The sequence below is a fragment of the Pristiophorus japonicus genome, chromosome 6 (assembly GCF_044704955.1).
Source record: "Pristiophorus japonicus isolate sPriJap1 chromosome 6, sPriJap1.hap1, whole genome shotgun sequence".
NCBI classification, from domain to species: domain Eukaryota; kingdom Metazoa; phylum Chordata; class Chondrichthyes; family Pristiophoridae; genus Pristiophorus; species Pristiophorus japonicus.
In genome coordinates, this window is record NC_091982.1 from 197518528 (window position 1) to 197536134 (window position 17607).

At 40.1% G+C, this 17607-nt stretch overlaps 1 protein-coding gene and 1 long non-coding RNA gene across 3 annotated transcripts in view; one reads left to right on the plus strand and one right to left on the minus strand.

The window, feature by feature from the left end:
• The window catches only part of LOC139265932 (uncharacterized), a 40947-nt gene extending 26138 nt beyond the window's left edge, over positions 1-14809 (plus strand). The window contains exon 2 of the long non-coding RNA XR_011593658.1: positions 13716-14809. This is a non-coding gene — a long non-coding RNA (uncharacterized lncRNA). The remainder of the gene's footprint in view (positions 1-13715) is intronic.
• The window catches only part of slc33a1 (solute carrier family 33 member 1), a 47667-nt gene that overhangs the window by 19374 nt on the left and 10686 nt on the right, over positions 1-17607 (minus strand). For both annotated transcript variants that reach the window (XM_070883535.1, XM_070883534.1), the window contains exons 2-3: positions 12611-13407; positions 4609-4802 (exon numbers count right to left, since the gene is read on the minus strand). In XM_070883535.1, the coding sequence (XP_070739636.1) occupies positions 4609-4802; positions 12611-13361 (945 nt within the window). In that variant the 5' untranslated portion in view covers positions 13362-13407. The remainder of the gene's footprint in view (positions 1-4608; positions 4803-12610; positions 13408-17607) is intronic.

Here is a 17607-nt window from a genome sequence, read left to right on the forward strand (position 1 = left end):
ATGGAGCATAAAATTACAAAGAGACATTGATAGATGAAGTGAGTGGGCAAAACTGTGCAATTGAGGTAATCTATTTTGGACCAAAAAAAGGATAGATCAAAGTAGTTTTTAAATGGCGAAATGTTAGAAACAGTAGAGGTCCAAAGAGATTTAGGGATCTATCAGATCACTAAAATGTAGTAGTCAGGTACCAAAAAAAAAATCAAAAAGGCTAATGGGATGTTATTCTTTATACCTAGAGGATTATAATATAAAAGGGAGGAAGTTTTGCTACAGTTATACAAAGGCCTGGTTAGACCACATTTGGAGTACTATGTATAGTTCTGGGCATCGCATCTTGGAAAGGATATATTTGCTTTGGAAGGAGTGCAGCACAGATTCACCAGATTATTACCCACTCCTCCAAGGGTTAGATTACGAGGAGAGATGAGATAAACCAGGTTTATATTCCCAGCAATATTACGGGATTATTTGATTGAGGTTTTTAGTATTTTGAAAGGAATTGATATAGTGGAGAGAGAATTTTTTTTCACTGGTGGGAGAGTGTAGGACAAGGAGATTTAACATTAAAACCAGAGCCAGGTCATTTAGGAGAGATGTTAGAAAACACTTCTTCACACAAAATGTGGTAGATGTGTGGAACTCTCTCCCACACACAGCAGTAGATGCTAGCTCAATTAAATCGTTTTAAATCCGAGATTGAATTTTGCACCAAGTTATTAAGAGATATAGAGCCAAGGCAAGTGAATGGAGTTTGGATAAAGATCAGCCATGATCTCACTGAATGGCGGTACAGGCTCGAGGGGCTGAATGGCATACTTCTATTCCTATGTTGCTATTTGGCCAGGGAATGGCATATGGAAACAATATAAGAACGTAAGAAATAGGAGCAGGAGTAGGCCATTTGACCCCTCGAGCCTGCTCCGCCATTTAATAAGATCATGGCTGATCTGATCATGGACTCAGCTCCACTTCCCTGCCCGCTACCCATAATCCTTTATTCCCTTATTGCTCAAAAATCTATTTCCACTTAAATATATTCAATGATACAGCCTCCACGGCTTCCTGGGGCAGAGAATTCCACAGATTTACAACCCTCGGAGAAGAAATTTCTCCTCATCTCAGTTTTAAATGGGTGGCCCCTTATTCTGAGAAGTTGTACAGTTGTAGCAGGACTTCTCTACTTTCATATTCCATTCTCCTTGCAATAAAGGCCAATATTCCATTTGCCTTCCTGATTATTTGCTGTACCTGCACACTAACTTTTTGTGTTTCATGCACAAGGACCCTCTACTGCAGCACTTTGCAATTTTTCTCCATTTAAATTATAATTTGCTTTTCTATTTTTTCTGCCAAAGTGGATAACCTCACATTTTCCAACATTATATTCCATCTGCCAAATTTTTGCCCATTCACTTAGTCTGTCTATATACCTTTGCAGATTTTTTGTGTCCTCCTCACAATTTGCTTTCCCACCCGTCTTTGGATCATCAGCAAACTTGGCTACATTACACTCGGTCCCTTCATCCAAGTCATTAATATAGATTGTAAATAGTTGAGGACCCAGCACCGATCCCTGCGGCACCCCACTAGTTACTGTTTGCCAACCGGAAAATGACCCATTTATCCCGGCTCTCCATTTTCTCTTAGTTAGCCAATCCTCTATCCATGCCAATATATAACCCCCAATCCAGTGAGCTTTTATCTTGTGCATTAACCTTTTATGTGGCACCTTATCGAATGCCTTCTGGAAATCCAAATATACCACATCCCCCCCTTATCCACATTATACTCCATCTGCCAAATTTTTGCTCACTCACGTAGCCTGTCTATATCCCTTTGCAGATTTTTTTGTGTCCTCCTCACAATTTGCTTTCCCACCCATCCTCCCTCTTCAAAGGACTCTAGCAAATTTGTCAAACATGATTTCCCCTTCATAAAACCTTGCTGGCTCTGCTCGATTGAATTATGCTTTTCCAAATGTCCTGCTACTGCTTCCTTAATAATGGACTCCAGCATTTTCCCAACGACCAATGTTGGGCTAACTGGTCTATAGTTTCTTGCTTTCTGTCTGCCTTTTTAAAAAAAATAGGGGCATTACATTCGCGGTTTTCCAATCCACTGGGACCTCCTCAGAATCCAGAGAATTTTGATAAGATTACAACCAATGCATCCACTATCTCTGCACCCACTTCCTTTAAGACCCTAGGATGCAAGCCATCAGGTCCAGGGGACTTGTCTGCCTTTAGTCCCATTATTTTATCGAGTACCACTTCATTAGTGATAGTGATTGTATTAAGTTCCTCCCTCCCTATAGCCCCTTGATTATCCACCAGTGGGATGTTTTTAGTGTCTTCTACCTTGAAGACAGATACAAAATATTTGTTCAAAGTCTCTGCCATTTCCCTGTTCCCCATTATTAATTCCCCAGTCTCATCCTCCAGGGAACCACTCTTTTCCTTTTTATGTACCATTAGAAACTATCTGTTTTTATATTTCGTGTTATTTTACTTTCATAATCTATCTTCCCTCTCATTTTTTTTTAGTCGTTCTTTGCTGGCTTTTAAAAGTTTCCCAACCCTCTGGCTTCCCACTAGTCTTGGCCACATTGTATGCCCTGGTTTTCAATTTGATTCCATCCCTTATTTCCTTCGTTAGCCACGGATGGTTATCCCTTCTCTTACAGTCTTTCCTTTTCATTGGGATATATTTTTTCGTGATAATAGCAGATCACTATATTAGAAAATTAGCCAATAGCAATCTGGAAGAATCTAAGTTCGGAGTCCTGAATCATTCAGCTTCAATGCTGATAGTCTCTGAAAGAGGCAAAGTAATAATTTACTTCAAATGGAAGTCAGTGTCGTTGACACTGTATGTTCAGTTGTTTGTTCTTTTACACTACAGCCTTAAGCCCAAAATTTACAAATTATGCAATAATTGAGAGGTGTCAATGAACACAATTTTAATTACAGAAGTGAAAACCTTACAAACTATGTGCACAAAATTTTATATATACTTTTGTCTCTAAGTCAATAGTTTACCAAGACATGGCTTCCATGTTAACCATTATGACAGCTTTATGAAAACAAGGCCACAGGGTTATAACTGACACATCAGCTAGTTCATTTACCTGGAATTCAAAATGTCTGGGTAACCCAGGTGAACTAAATGTGAGCACAGAGTGTTTTTGCCAGGAATAAGAGGAACTTGCACAACTGTTAAGCAGATTTGGGTGTTGAACAGGAGTAATTAAGGGATTTACTGGTGAGTTTCACTTCCTTCTTGCTACTTGTGGCTATTTGTAGCTCCACTTTAAAAAAAAGTATGCTAGGAATTTCCTCTGGAGGGTTTTCATGATCAGCCATCATAGTTTTGGCAGAAACCCCAAATACATTGCGTAAATGGGGTATCTGCCGAAGTTACAATGGCTGATCAGGAGAGCCTGCAAAAAAATTTCCAGCAGTAATATTTTAAACTACTCTCTCAGTGGGATCTTTGTTTTATATGCAAACACACAAAAATGTTAATGGTGTGGCCCAGAAGTGCACCCCACTTAAACTAAAGAAAACACTATCTGAAACAAAAAGTATTTACATGGTATAAACCTTGTTACTCACTATACACATTGGCCTAGAGTTTCCACTCCGTTGCGCTGGTTTTTTCATTGCAATTCGCCTAAAATTGGCAAAACTGGCACAAAGATTGCGGAATTTTAAGCGCAAATTACATTCAACACAACTTCAGTTTCTGCAATCATTTGCGTTTAAAATGCTTAAAATAATGTATAATTTAAAATACATCGCACGAGAAGCCGGCCCCCAAATCGCATTAAATCACCATTGCGGGTTTCCGCTAACTGCACTCATTTGCAGGACTTCGAGGAGTCTCTAAAAAAATAAGCTAGTTCTTTTGGGCACAAGGACACTGAGTTTTAAATTTTAAAAAAAATTACTAAAAAACTAACTACTGTACCCCAATGTAACTCGTAAATGGTTCTCTTTTAAAAGTAATTTTCAGTTATATAATCAGTTTACTCACAGGTGGTGTACTAGACACTAATTAAAATGGTTACTTTTTTGTGATAAACCCATTTCCAGCTGTATTAATCAAACTGCACCAAGTTACCACTCTTAAATATTTCTTAAAGCACTTTTTTTAATTACTTGCTTAAACGCTGCCCAATTGTGCTGGTTGAGGGCAGATTTTGTGTTTGGCGATATGCGGAAACTTGAGGGGGAAAAAACTTCTCAAAACAAGTGCAATTTGACACAATTTTCGTCCGGATAGCTGATTATGCCCAAAGCAGAAACTCTACCCCAATGGTTTTTTTTAAACATCTATATTGACAATGGAAGCAGAAACTATTCAAACATCAATACAAAAGCAAAATACTGCAGATGCTGGAATCTGAAATAAAAACAGAAAATGCTGGAAATCTCAAAACACTGTTGCACATAGCAATTTCAAGTTCTTTGAGGGGTTGTAACAAGCTAAAAGAAAACCACAATCCAGATATAAAAAGGTAATATACACTGTTAAATGTGAATTGACCTCAAGGTGCAGTATGGTTTCCAAGATCGTTCTAAAACATAAGTTAAATTAGCTTACTTTTGATGTTAGCAGCATGATGCAGAAATTTAAGACAGCAGGCATCTTTATTATACAGATGAGCGACTTGTAGGTTTCCATGATTCCTTGCTGAGCAACATCATGCAACGCTGTTTGTCCCAAGTTTTCCTTTTTAAGTACCATAACCAAAGTTGTTGTCACCATGAAAATTATTCCCCAGAAAAACAGAAAATCTAAAAGTAGGAATTTAAAAAAATAGTATAAAAGTGAAAAATCTGAAATTTCTCTGTAGTAGATGATGCCATAGAAAACAGTTTGACTACAAGTGCCTTGGGAAGTTTAACTATGTTAAAGGTGCTATATAAATACAAGTTGTTGCTGCTGTTATTGTTTATACTTTAAAACTGGACAGTTCGCTCCTATAACATTTATTTTATGTGTGAGGAATTGAGTTTTCTCCTTCCCTAGTCATATCAAGTCTGTAGTAGGTAAAGAAAACTTACCCTACTACAAAAAATACCACAAAAAATGTACAAAACTTTCAGAAGAGCTTGGCTTCAATTCATGTCCTGTGGAAAAGAAGCCCCTGTATTTAAAAATGGCTTCTGGATAGGGTGTCACTGCTGGATAAGAATCGACATTCAATCTTGCAGACAGCATCATTGAATTGTACAGCACAGGAGGCCATTCAGCCCATCGAGTCTAAGTTAGCTCTTTCGAAGAGTAACCAGTTAGTCCCACGCACCCATTCTTTCACAATATCCCTGCAATCTTTCCTCCTTCAAGTATTTATCCAATTCCCTTTTGAAGGCTACTATTGAATATGTTTCCACCACCCTATCAGGCAGTGTATTCCAAATCCTAATAACGCATTGCGTAAAAAAGTATTCCTCATGTCGCCTCTGGTTCTTTTGCCAATCACCTTAATCCATATCCTTTGGTTATCGACCCTTTAGCTATTGGAAATAGATTCTCTTTATTTACTCTATCTAAACCCTTTATGATTTTTAAACACCTCTATCAAATCTCCTCTTAGCCTTCTCTGCTCTAAGGAGCACAACCCCAACTTCTCCAGTCTATCCATGTAACGTTAGTCCCTTTCTCTGGAACCATTCTAATAAATCTCTTCTGTACCCTCTCCGAAGCCTGCATGTGCTGCCTAAAGTGTGGTACCCAGAATTGGACACAATACTCCAGCTGGGACCTAAATAGTGGTTTATATACGTTATATAGCATAACTTCCTGGCTGTTGTACAATATTCCATTATTTATAAAGCCCAGGATCCCATATGCTTTATTAACTGCTTTGTTAACCTGTTGTGCCATCTTCAAAGATTTGTGCACTAACAGCCCCAGGTCTCTGTGTTCTGGCACCCCCTTTAAAGTTGCATCATTTAGCTTCTATTGTCTCTCCTCATTCTTCCTACCAAAATGTATCACCTCATACTTTTCTGCATTGAATTTCATCTGCAATGTGTCCGTCCATTCCACCAGTTTGTCTATGTTCTTGTGATCTATTACTACCTTCCTCACTTCATGTTTCATGTCATATGCAAATTTCAAAATTGAGTCCCGTACCCCTAAGTCATTCATCTGTATCAAAAACAGCAGTGGCATCGGTACTGAACCTTGGGGAATCCACTGTAAACTTCCCTCCAGTCCGAAAAACAGCCACTCACTACAATTCTGTTTTCTACCCCATAGCCAATTTTGTATCCGTGCTCCTATTGCTCCTTTTATCCCATGGCTTAAAATTTTTCAAACAAGCCTAATAAATGCCTTTTGAAAGTCCATATAAATAATATCAACTGCACTTCCCTCATTCATCCTCTCGGTTACTCAATCAAAAAACTCAATCAAGCCAGTCAAACATGATTTGCCCTTAACAAATCCGTGCTGACTCTCCTTTATTAGTCCACGTTTGTCCAAATGGCTGTTCATTTTCTCCCAGATTTTTGCTTCTAAAAGCTTCTTCACCACCATCGACTTTAAACTGACTGGCCTGTAATTGCCAGGTTTATCCTTCTTCCCTTTTTTGAACAAAGGTGCAACATTTGCAATCTTCTAATCCTCTGGCAGCACCCTTGTATCTAAGGAGGATTGGAAGATTCTTGCCAGCACCACTGGAATTTAAACCCTTACTTCCCTCAGCAACCTAGGGTGCAGCCCATCTGGACTGGGTGACTTGTCCACTTTAAGAATCGACAGCCTTTCTAGTACCTCCTCTTTATCTCATCCAGTATCCTGGCAACATCCTTGTTTATCATAGGTTTGGTAAGTCCTCTTCCTTGGTAAACAACGATGCAAAGTATTCATTTAGGACCTCAGTCATGTCTTCTGTCTCCACCAATAAAGCTCCATTTTGGTCCCTAATTGGCCCCATCATCCCTCTGATAAGCCTTTTACTGTTAATATGCTATAGAAGACATTTGGATTCCCTTTTATGTTAGCCGCCAATCTATTCTCAGACTGTGTCTTTACCCCTCATTTCTTTTTTCACTTCTCTACTTTTTGTATTCAGCCTGATTCTCCCTTGTATTATCAAGCTGACATCTGTCATATGCCCCTCTTCTCTGCTTCATCCGACTCTCTAATTCCTTTGTCATCCAGAGAGCTCTGGCTTTGGTTGCCCTGATTTTCCCCTTTGTGGGAATGTACCCGAGTCTATGCAAATCATCTCGTTAAAGCCCATTGCTCCATTACATTTCTGCCTGCCAGTCTTTGACTTCAATTTACCCGGGCCAGATCCCTCCTCAATTTGCTGAAATTAGCCCTCTTCCGGTTAAGTATTTTTATTCTAGATTGCTTCTTGTCCTTCTCCATAACTAATCTAAACCTTTTCGATACTATGATCATTATTTCAGAGATGCTCCTCGACTGTGACAATTTCCACTTGACCCACTTCATTCCCAGGACTAAATCCAGCAATGCATCCTTGCTTGTTGGGCAGAAAACATCCTGATCAAGAAAATTCTCTTGAATACACCTTAGAAATTCCTCCCCATCTCTGCCCCATTACCACTACTTGTTCTTGTACCTCTTAGTAATTTATTTGCAAATCTGCCCCTATATTGCCTTCCCACTATTTGGTGGCCTATAAAATACACCAAGTAGCCTAATAGCTACTTTATTGTTTAACTCCAAACAAATAGATTGTCTTTAACTCCTCAAGGACATTCTTTCTAACAATAATACAAACTATTATTTTCGCCTTAGACACACACCCATATTATGGCAGCTTAATATTTCTATTTTCCTTTCTGATACTCGTCATTCTTATACACTCACAAATGCAAGACTACAATTACAGGCAGTTTGTGCTGTGGAATCAGATCAGTGAATTGAGACTGCCCACCTTGTGTTACTTAGGATCTATAATTGTCCTTGGAGCAACATTATCCTCTATTTCAGCTAAGCCTTCTGCTTCAAATTCAAGCATATATAGCGAGTAATTATCAAAGAGCACATGAGATCCTGAGATATAAAAATACTGCTGTAGAAAGGACAAGGAATATTAAAAAATGAAAAAAGAAACAGGAAAGAGAATATATGAACAAAATTAGAGCCAGGAATGAGTGGTATGTATGTGAATGCACAGACCATTCAAACGAACAGGATAATTGGAGGGATGTGTTTGAGGAGCTATAATGGAGACTTAGCTTAGGCTTGGACAGGACTAAACACTTAAAATTCTTGGTTATAACATTTTCAGAAGATAGGGAGAGGGGGGGAAAGGGGGATGGGGGTGGCAGTGGTAGTAAAGGAATCTATCACAGCATTAGAATGCAAGGATGTTGTTGAAACATAGAAACATAGAAAATAGGTGCAGGAGTAGGCCATTCGGCCCTTCTAGCCTGCACCGCCATTCAATGAGTTCATGGCTGAACATTCAACTTCAGTACCCCATTCCTGCTTTCTCGCCATACCCCTTGATCCCCTCGCCATACCCCTTGATCCCCAGGTTGCAATAAGAAAGAATCCACATAGTGTTAAGAAATAGGAATGGAAATGGTGCAATTTTCAGTGTGGTTTAGAGGCTGCCAAGCAATGGAGATCTGTAGAGATATGCAAAACAACCGAGCATGCTTTACAATGCACCACAGACTGTTTCCTAGTATATTTCTAGTTTAAGAAATAAAGCATTGTTTCATTTTGTTCTGATAAATAACATGGACAAATAACTGATGTGCGAATAGGAGAACTATGAAATAGCAACCGCAACATTGTTAAGTTCAATGCAACAATAGAAAAGGATAATGAAGAATCAAGGAATTGGGTGCTGTAATGAAAAAGGAAATGTTCAGAGAGATAATGGATCTCACCCAAATTAACTAAACTGCAAAATTAGCAGACAGGTCGATGGATCAGTAGTGGGAAATCTTCAAACTGGAGATGAATAGAATACAAAAGGCAAGAAGTGGGTGCATCAAAGATAAATAGAAGTTAAACTAAACAGACTGAAAAGGAGGCTTATGATAAAGTTAGAGCTAACAATACTAAATAAAATCATGATGAATATAGAAAGTGCAGTTAGGAAATGAAAAATTAAATTAGAAGGCTAAAAGAGAATATGAAAAATAGCTAGCAGATAACATAAAAGCAAATAACAAGGGCAATTATAAGCATACAAAAAGTAGAAGAATAATTAAAGTGTTGAGCTGCTCAGAGATGAAGGAGGGAGTCCAACTGTGGAGGATTAAGGTATTAGAGAAATATTAAATATTTTGCATCAGTTTTTACAAATGATGGTGGAAGGGAGAATATAGGTATATTCGAGAGTGTTTTGAACAATTTTAGAGATAATTGCAGAAAAGAAATTACATTCTACTAATTATTTTTTAGAACCACAGATATGTCACTTGGTCTTGATGGTATGCTGTTTGTAGCTACGTTAACATAATTGTTCATGAAGAGAGCAAAAAACATAGCAAAGGGAAGGGGAGGGAAAAACACAGATGAGATAAGGAAGCATGCATCGAATGATCTGTAAAGAGTCATGATTAAATAGCTGAAGAAGCATAATGAAAGACATTTAAAAAACACAATGGGCCCAAGTTTCCACACGATAAAAAACAGGCGCCCCTCCGAGCTGGGCGCCCGTTTTTCGCGCCACAAAGTGCACCTAAAAAACCCTCCGTATTCTCCACCTCCCTGCAGGTCCTCTGGCCCTCGGCGCGGCGCAGCAGGAGCTGTAGGGGGCGGAGCTAGGACCCTGCGCCGAAAACAGTGCCGGGACCTCTGCACATGCGCGCTACAGTGGGCACGCAAGTGCAGTAGCTCCAGGCGCCCGAAACTGTGTGGGAGGGGCCCGAAACACGCAGCCCCTAGCCCTGGCAGAATGGCCTCACTGGGGCTGCGTGAATAAGACTCCTCCCACGGCCAGCTCCTGCTTCCTGCCGACTCCCACTCCTGCTTTCCCAACCCCCCGCCCCCCGACCGGACCGGACCGGACCCGCCCGTCGCTGCCGCTCCTGCTTCCGCCACCCCCCCCCCCGACCGGGCCCGACTCGACCCGCCTGTCACTGCCGCTCCTGCTTCCCCGCCGCTCCTGCTTCCGCCCCCCCCACCCCCCCGGACCGGACCGGACCCGACTCGACCCGTCTGCGTCTGCCGTTGCTGCTCCCGCTCCCACCCGACTCTACTCTCGCCCCCGGACTGGATCCGACCTGACCTCCCCCTCCCCGACCTGACCTCCCTCTCCCCGACCTGAGCTCCCTCCCTCCCCAACCTGACTTCCCTCCCTCCCCAACCTGACCTCCCTCCCTCCCTCCCTCTCTCGCCGACCCGACCCAACGCCACCTACTTCTGGTGCTGGGGACGGGCCCTGCCCGAAATCTCGGGCCCGGCCCGTTCAGCCTTCGGTCCCGACGGCAAACTGCTTCCTAAAGGCCTGCCTGAAGAACTTTCACACAGGTAGGTACATGGTTTATTTAATCTTTTCTTTGCTTATAAATGTTTATTCAGGTTGGATTTATTTGTATAATATTTGTATAAGTATAACGAAGGATTTATTGTAGAATTTAATGACTTCCCTACGCCTAATTTGTAACCTGCGCCTGATTTTTTAATGTGTAGAACAGGTTTTTTCAGTTCTACAAAAATCTTCACTTGCTCCATTCTAAGTTAGTTTGGAGTACGTTTTCACTGTGGAAACTTTGAAATCAGGCGTCAGTGGCCGGACACGCCCCCTTTTGAAGAAAAAATTCTGTTCCAAAGTAGAACTGTTCTACCTGACTAGAACTGCAGAAAAAAAAATGTGGAGAATTGTGATTTCTAAGATAGTCCGTTCTCCACCAGTTGCTCCTAAAAATCAGGCGCAAATTATTTGGAAACTTGGGCCCAATGTGTGAATAACTCAGGCAGCGAGGAATAAGGCAAGTCTGAAACAGGAGAAGTTGGCAAAGCGAAATCCCACTATCCTAGAAGAAAAAAAGCAGATATCAAGAGTGTAGACTGCTCTACCAACATGGTAATGGAAAGTTACATTTGACAAATTTAATACGGCTTTTAAAATTATGATGGGTCTTGATAGGGGGAATAGAAAAAAGGCTAGTCAGTGATGAGAGATCAATTTAAAATTGACAGACAGCAAGAAGAAATTAAGAGATTTTTTTTTCAGATGGTTGTTGGAGGATGTAGTATTTTGTCACAGTGAGTTGTTGAGGCAGAGACCCTTCTTTTAAAGGAAAATTGGAGAAAGATGTGAAGCAGAGGAGGATACAGGACTATTGGAAAAGCACAGGATAGTGGAATTGGTTTTAAATTACTCTAGGAAAGAGCCAACAAAACATACAATGGGCAAAATGGGCATTGTTCTGTTCTGTAAACTCCTATGCTACCATGATTCAAACCCCAGGTTCTAGAATGGAAAGCAGAGGTATGAAAGGAGTGTATAGTGACAAAAATAACATATTGTCTTTATCTTAGTTTAAAAAATAAATCTCATTTGCGAAATAAATGTTATACATTTAGTTAAAATTATAATCTGTTGACTCAGACAAAATGCAGACCTTTGTGATGGCAACATAGTATATTAATATGCTAATATTTTAATTGCAAAATTATTGGAGCTGATGTCCCATTCTCACAATTCTTGTTAGCTATCTGATTACAGATATTGGATTGGCGGAGTACAATGGGAAAATTCTCATTTGGAGGGTGGGTTCAATAATCTATTGGGCCTGCACACATACCATACACATGCAAGGGTAGAGTGGACCGAGAGCTCTTTCCTGGGGAGATATTTTGTTCATTGTAGCTTGGGTGCAAGGTGCCAGCAGAGTGAACACAGCAGGAGTCAATCACAGTCCATGTCATCAGGTCAGTAACGACACTCCTTGAAGATGTGATATTTGTCAGCTTGGCGATACCCGGCAAAAGCTGGGTAGGGGTGGACCTGGAAAATAGTTGATTGGGTTTTCGAAAGCTGCAGTTGAAATGGGTGAAAAGTGCAAAGTCGGCTGGGGGTACAATACTCACTAAGTGGAGGGGTGAGGGATTCAATAGACACTCGTTCAATGGGCGATCGGCTTGAAGTCGGACCAGAGGTTTGGATTAGAGCTGGACAGCAGAGATCTACAGGGTGGGCCACTCAAGGAGCACAAGTGGAAATTTAGTGAAGTTGACTTTACAGGTGAGCGTAATTGATTTTACATTCAGCCAGAGAATACTGTCTTTAGCAAAGCAGTTATACTCAGGTTTTCCTCCCCTTCCAAAATACATTTTAACCAAACACTAACCTTTCATCCTCATATTGTGATCCTGCAATAACTGCTGCCACCCAATGTTTTTATATTGAAACTGCATGCAAACTTTTAATATTGTAAAGACCAAAAATAGTACCACCTAAAAGCATAAGTGGTACTGCAGGTAAATGCTGACATTTTGTAAAATGGATTTTGTTAAAGACAAAGCCTGACATGAGTTTTAAATGTTTTTTGAGCTGGAATATTGCAACAGTCTTTGATTTTAGCATAAATACTTCCCAAGAAATTCAAGATTGAAAGTTGAACAATTTTAAATCAGATCTTCAGCACCTTACCTGATAGAGTGACAATTCCAGTTGGTTGAGAATGAGAACGCAGATACTTGTTGCAGAACTCTGCTGATTCCAGTGCCAAGAAGAGTACATTACCCAGAAAGTACCCTGCTGTCTGTCCAACTGAATTGCAAGTAGAAGCAAGTCCTACATTTTCTTTGGACAACATAGTTAATGCCCAGCCATCCACTGCTATATCCTGAGTAGCAGCCAGGAACCCAAACATGAAAAACACAACTGTGAGTTTAACAATATTGGGGCTAGTGTGTTCATCACTTTTCAGTAATGCATCCACTTCAAATGATAGACAAAGCATAAAAAGCCCGAGTAAATACTGAGTTGGCACCAGCCAAGATTTTCTCCGCCCGAAGTTTGGGAAATAAGCAGCATCCACTAAGGGTGCCCACAGCAGTTTCAGACTGAAAGGCCAAAATACAAAGCTATAAATAGCTTGGTCTGAATAACTAACATTTTTACTCTGCAGTATAAGTGGGATGCTCCCTGCCACACCAAGTGGAATTCCCTGCAAGACATAGAGGAATAAGAGCAATAAAATGTTATTGAAATCTTTTTTAAGGAGTATTTTATGATCAGGTTCGTATAATCCATTGTCATAGTCTTTTAATAGGCCTTTGTTTTCATCCATCTCCAAATTGGTCTCTTGGTTCCATACTTCATCTTGCATGTGCCAAGCCTCAAGGGGATTTGGATTACGTTGCCTGATGCGTTCTTTGGGTATATCTGATGACGGCATGTCAGATCTGAAGATCAGGAATCAGTTCTTCAATCACATTAGTAACCTAAACACAATAGGAAAGTGAAAAAAAAATGATTTATAAACTTGCAGCCAAAAAAGTTGCCTGTAATGGGCAATCAAATGTTTCTAGAAGCACTGTACACAGATAATGAGCAATTTCCACATGTCCAAGAGCATTTTCCAATTTAGTTAAGAGATCTCCTAGATTATACAATTGAAGCTCTCCTCTACAGCACTCTAATATGTCTCTGTCTCAGGAAAGCACTTTCTGCTATATCTGTGTAGCATTTGAGTTTCCTATACACTATCTGAATGAAAGCTTCAGTACAATTACCTTGTTTCTAAACACAGGAAACCAAGAACAATCAAAACTCATTTTACTTAGGATTCTCAATAACCAGGAAGATGAAACGATCAACATTGCTCAACCCATCTCGATCTGAACTGGTTTGAACCCTTGGACTCGAGAAAAAACAAGTTATACATATTAAATCATCCAGATTTTTCAAAATAAAAGGTGAAGAAAATAGTTGTTATTTTCAAGTTTGTAGCTTTTTGACAAACATCAGTTCTTTACTCGCATGTTTTTGAGGATCAAAACAAAGTTATCTGTAGTTCAATTTTTGTGTCACAGCTCCAATGACCAAAAGCAGTTACATCTGATACATCAAAAATGTAAATTTGCATTTTGCTGGTGAATTTACTTAATGCCAAATTGTAACACGTTGTCTGGACTTAAAGCTGCAATGAGCAGAATATTTTTCCAGTTTTCTCCCATCTTTCCAAAAACTTGTTCTGGGGTATAGTTCCACAGGCCATGAAACCTTACCCCAGAACCTCACAGGTGCCCATTTTTCATGTGCGAGTCGAGACAGAGTGCTGGCAGGCTGCATTACCATGAAGACCATCAAAGCCAAACATTATCCTGTTCTTATATGACACTACTTTCTAGCAGGGCTCACTGGATAGTGATTACGAGCAAAACTATGGCGGATTTTTCCCCATCTAAACCCAAGGATGCAGAGGCTAATTGTAACATCTTTACTTTTGTTCCCAAATGTGTACAGCTAACTTAGCACAATCCAAAAATCAAACCTGGATTCTTCTGGTCAGTATGGCTTCATGCTGTGCACTGCCGTTACCCATTGGGAGACTATGCTTTATCTATGAAAAATCTTGTATATGGTATGCAATTTCTGTATACATTAATCTTGCTTTCTGCATCGTGCTTTTAATGGAAAGCCCATCTATCCAGACATCACAATTAATATAATGCTATATCAACATTTTGTAATAGGAAAACTGTAGGTCAATCTTTCACCGTCAGTTTCTTGATGAACCATGAGTCACTCAAATGCTGTTTGAAATATTTTCATCCACTGTTCTCTCTGACTGAAATTTCTAATGTCCAAAGTAAGATTTTAAATAAAACATTTTAAATTACATATTTCATATTTTAATATGGTCATTAAAATTCTTACTTCAAGGCCTCAGCCTGTCTCTCAACTTCGACTGGATATTTTTACCTCAACAAACACAGAGCTTTCAAGCACATTTTTTGAGCATATGCAGTTTGCAAAATGTCCCAGAAAGTAATCTGTGCGTCAAGAGTTAGGAGTGTGTCCACACATCCCATGAGGATTTGAAAGTTTCTTTATTTTTTCCAAAAAACCTGGAAAGAAACTGGAGACTGCATTCTGAAAGCTTTATTTTAGGCAATTCTGATACTTTTAAAAATGTATTAATAGAACATTACATTGAATATACAGCACAGGAACAGGCCATTCAGCCCAACTAGTCTGTGCTGGTGTTTGGCACTCCACACAGGTCACCTCCCATTCCATCTCATCTCAGCCTTTCTATTCTCTTTTCTTTCCTGTATTGCTAGTTTCCTTTTGAAAGCAGCTAAGCTATTTACCTCAACCACTTCCTGTGGTAGCGTGTTCCACATTCTAACCACACTCAGTAAATAAATTTCTCTTCACTTCCCAATTAAATTTATTAGTAACTACCTTGTATTTATGGCCCTGAATTTTGGATTCTCCCACAAGTGAAAATACTCTCTCTACATCTACCCTCTCCAATCCATTCATAATCTTAAAAACCTTCATCGAGTCTCCTCCAAGTCTTCTCTTTTCCAAAGAAAAAGCCAAACCAGTTCAATTTTTCCTGCTAGCTGTAATCTCTCAGTTCTGGTACCATCTTTGTAAAACTTTTTTGCACTTTCGCCAGTGTTTCTATCTTTTTAAGTGCAGCCTGACCATGGTCCTATACAAGTTTAAGGTAACTTTACTATATGGTTGTCTATTACGACTTGTTCAGATAGACAACACATGTAAACAGTAGCACCTATGACCAACATTTCTTTGTTGAAGGTAAAATAAATTGGCCCAGAATTTGCAGTGGGTAATAACATTTATTACCCCTTTGAAACTGACCACAACTCAAGGATTTAGCGCATGCACATCCTAACGCAGAAATTCTGAAGTTGCGCTCAATCATTCGCTGCTCCGACACTGGCTGCGCTATGGCCTCCCCCCAACCGGCAATCAGTGTAATCTGTCAAATTATGGAAACGGATGAAAACTTTGGCTCTTCTATGGTAATATCTTTGCTAAATATCCCATTAAAAGTTGGATCCTTTTGAATTGTGTGTAACTGGGGTTTTTAAACAGGTTATGGTCCTGAAAAGCTAACTTTACTTTAGTGGAGTGTCAAATTTATCCATTGTAATAAAAATTAAAATTTTTACAAAACGTTAAAAAAAGTCAAATGTTCATCTTTATTTCAGGTTTACCGTTTCCCCACATAAGAGCCCCAAACTTTGTTTTAGAAACATAGAAAATAGGTGCAGGAGTCGGCCATTCGGCCCTTCGGCCCTTCGAGCGTGCACCACCATTTAATATGATCGACATACTGGTCTAGAAAACCATCCCTTATACACTCCAGGAAATCCTCCTCCACCATATTGCTACCAGTTTGGTTAACCCAATCTATATGTAGATTAAAGTTACCCATGATACGCATCCCTAATTTCCTGTTTGATGCCATCCCCAACCTCACTACTACTGTTTGGTAGTCTGTACACAACTCCCACTAGCGTTTTCTGCCCTTTGGTGTTCCGCAGCTCTACCCATACAGATTCCACATCATCCAAGCTAATGTCCTTCCTTACTATTGCGTTAATGTCCTCTTTAACCAGCAACGCTACCCCACCTCCTTTTCCTGTCTGTTTGGGACCAGTACAAACCGGACAGTTTGCACATGGGCAGGACCAGAACCAATGTCCTAGGGGGAGTGTTTGCTAGTGCTGTTGGGGATGAGTTAAACTAATATGGCAGGGGGATGGGAACCTATGCAGGGAGACAGAGGGAATTAAAATAGGGGCAGAAGCAAAAGATAGAAAGAAGAAAAGTAAAAGTGGAGGGCAGAGAAACCCAATGCAAAAATCAAAAAGGGCCACATTGCAGCAAAATTTTAAAAGGGCAAAGTGTGTTAAAAAGACAAGCCTGAATGCTCTGTGCCTCAATGCGAGGAGTATTCATAATAAGGTGGACGAATTAACTGCACAGGCAGCAATGAATGAATATGATATAATTGGCATCACAGAGACATGGCTCCAGGGTAACCAAGGCTGGCAACTCAACATCCAGGAGTATTCAACATTCAGGAAGGATAGACAGAAAGGAAAAGGAGGTGGGGTAGCGTTGCTGGTTAAAGAGGAAATTAACGCAATAGTAAGGAAGGACATTAGCTTGGATGATGTGGAATCTGTATGGGTAGAACTGCAGAATACCAAAGGGCAGAAAACGCTAGTGGGAGTTGTGTACAGACCACCAAACAGTAGTAGTGAGGTTGGGGATGGCATCAAACAAGAAATTAGGGATGTGTGCAATAAAGGTACAGCAGTTATCATGGGTGACTTTAATCTACATATAGATTGGGTTTAACCAAGTTGGTAGCAATGCGATGGAGGAGGATTTCCTGGAGTGTATTCGAGATGGCTTACTATACCAATATGTTGAGGAACCAACTAGAGAGCTGGCCATCTTAGACTGGGTGTTGTGTAATGAGAGAGGACTAATTAGCAATCTTGTTATGCGAGGCCCCCTGGGAAAGAGTGACCATAATATGGTAGAGTTTTTTTATTATGATGGAGAGTGACAGTGTTAATTCAGAGACTAGGGTCCTGAACTTAAGGAAAGGTAACTTCGATGGTATGAGACGTGAATTGGCTAGGATA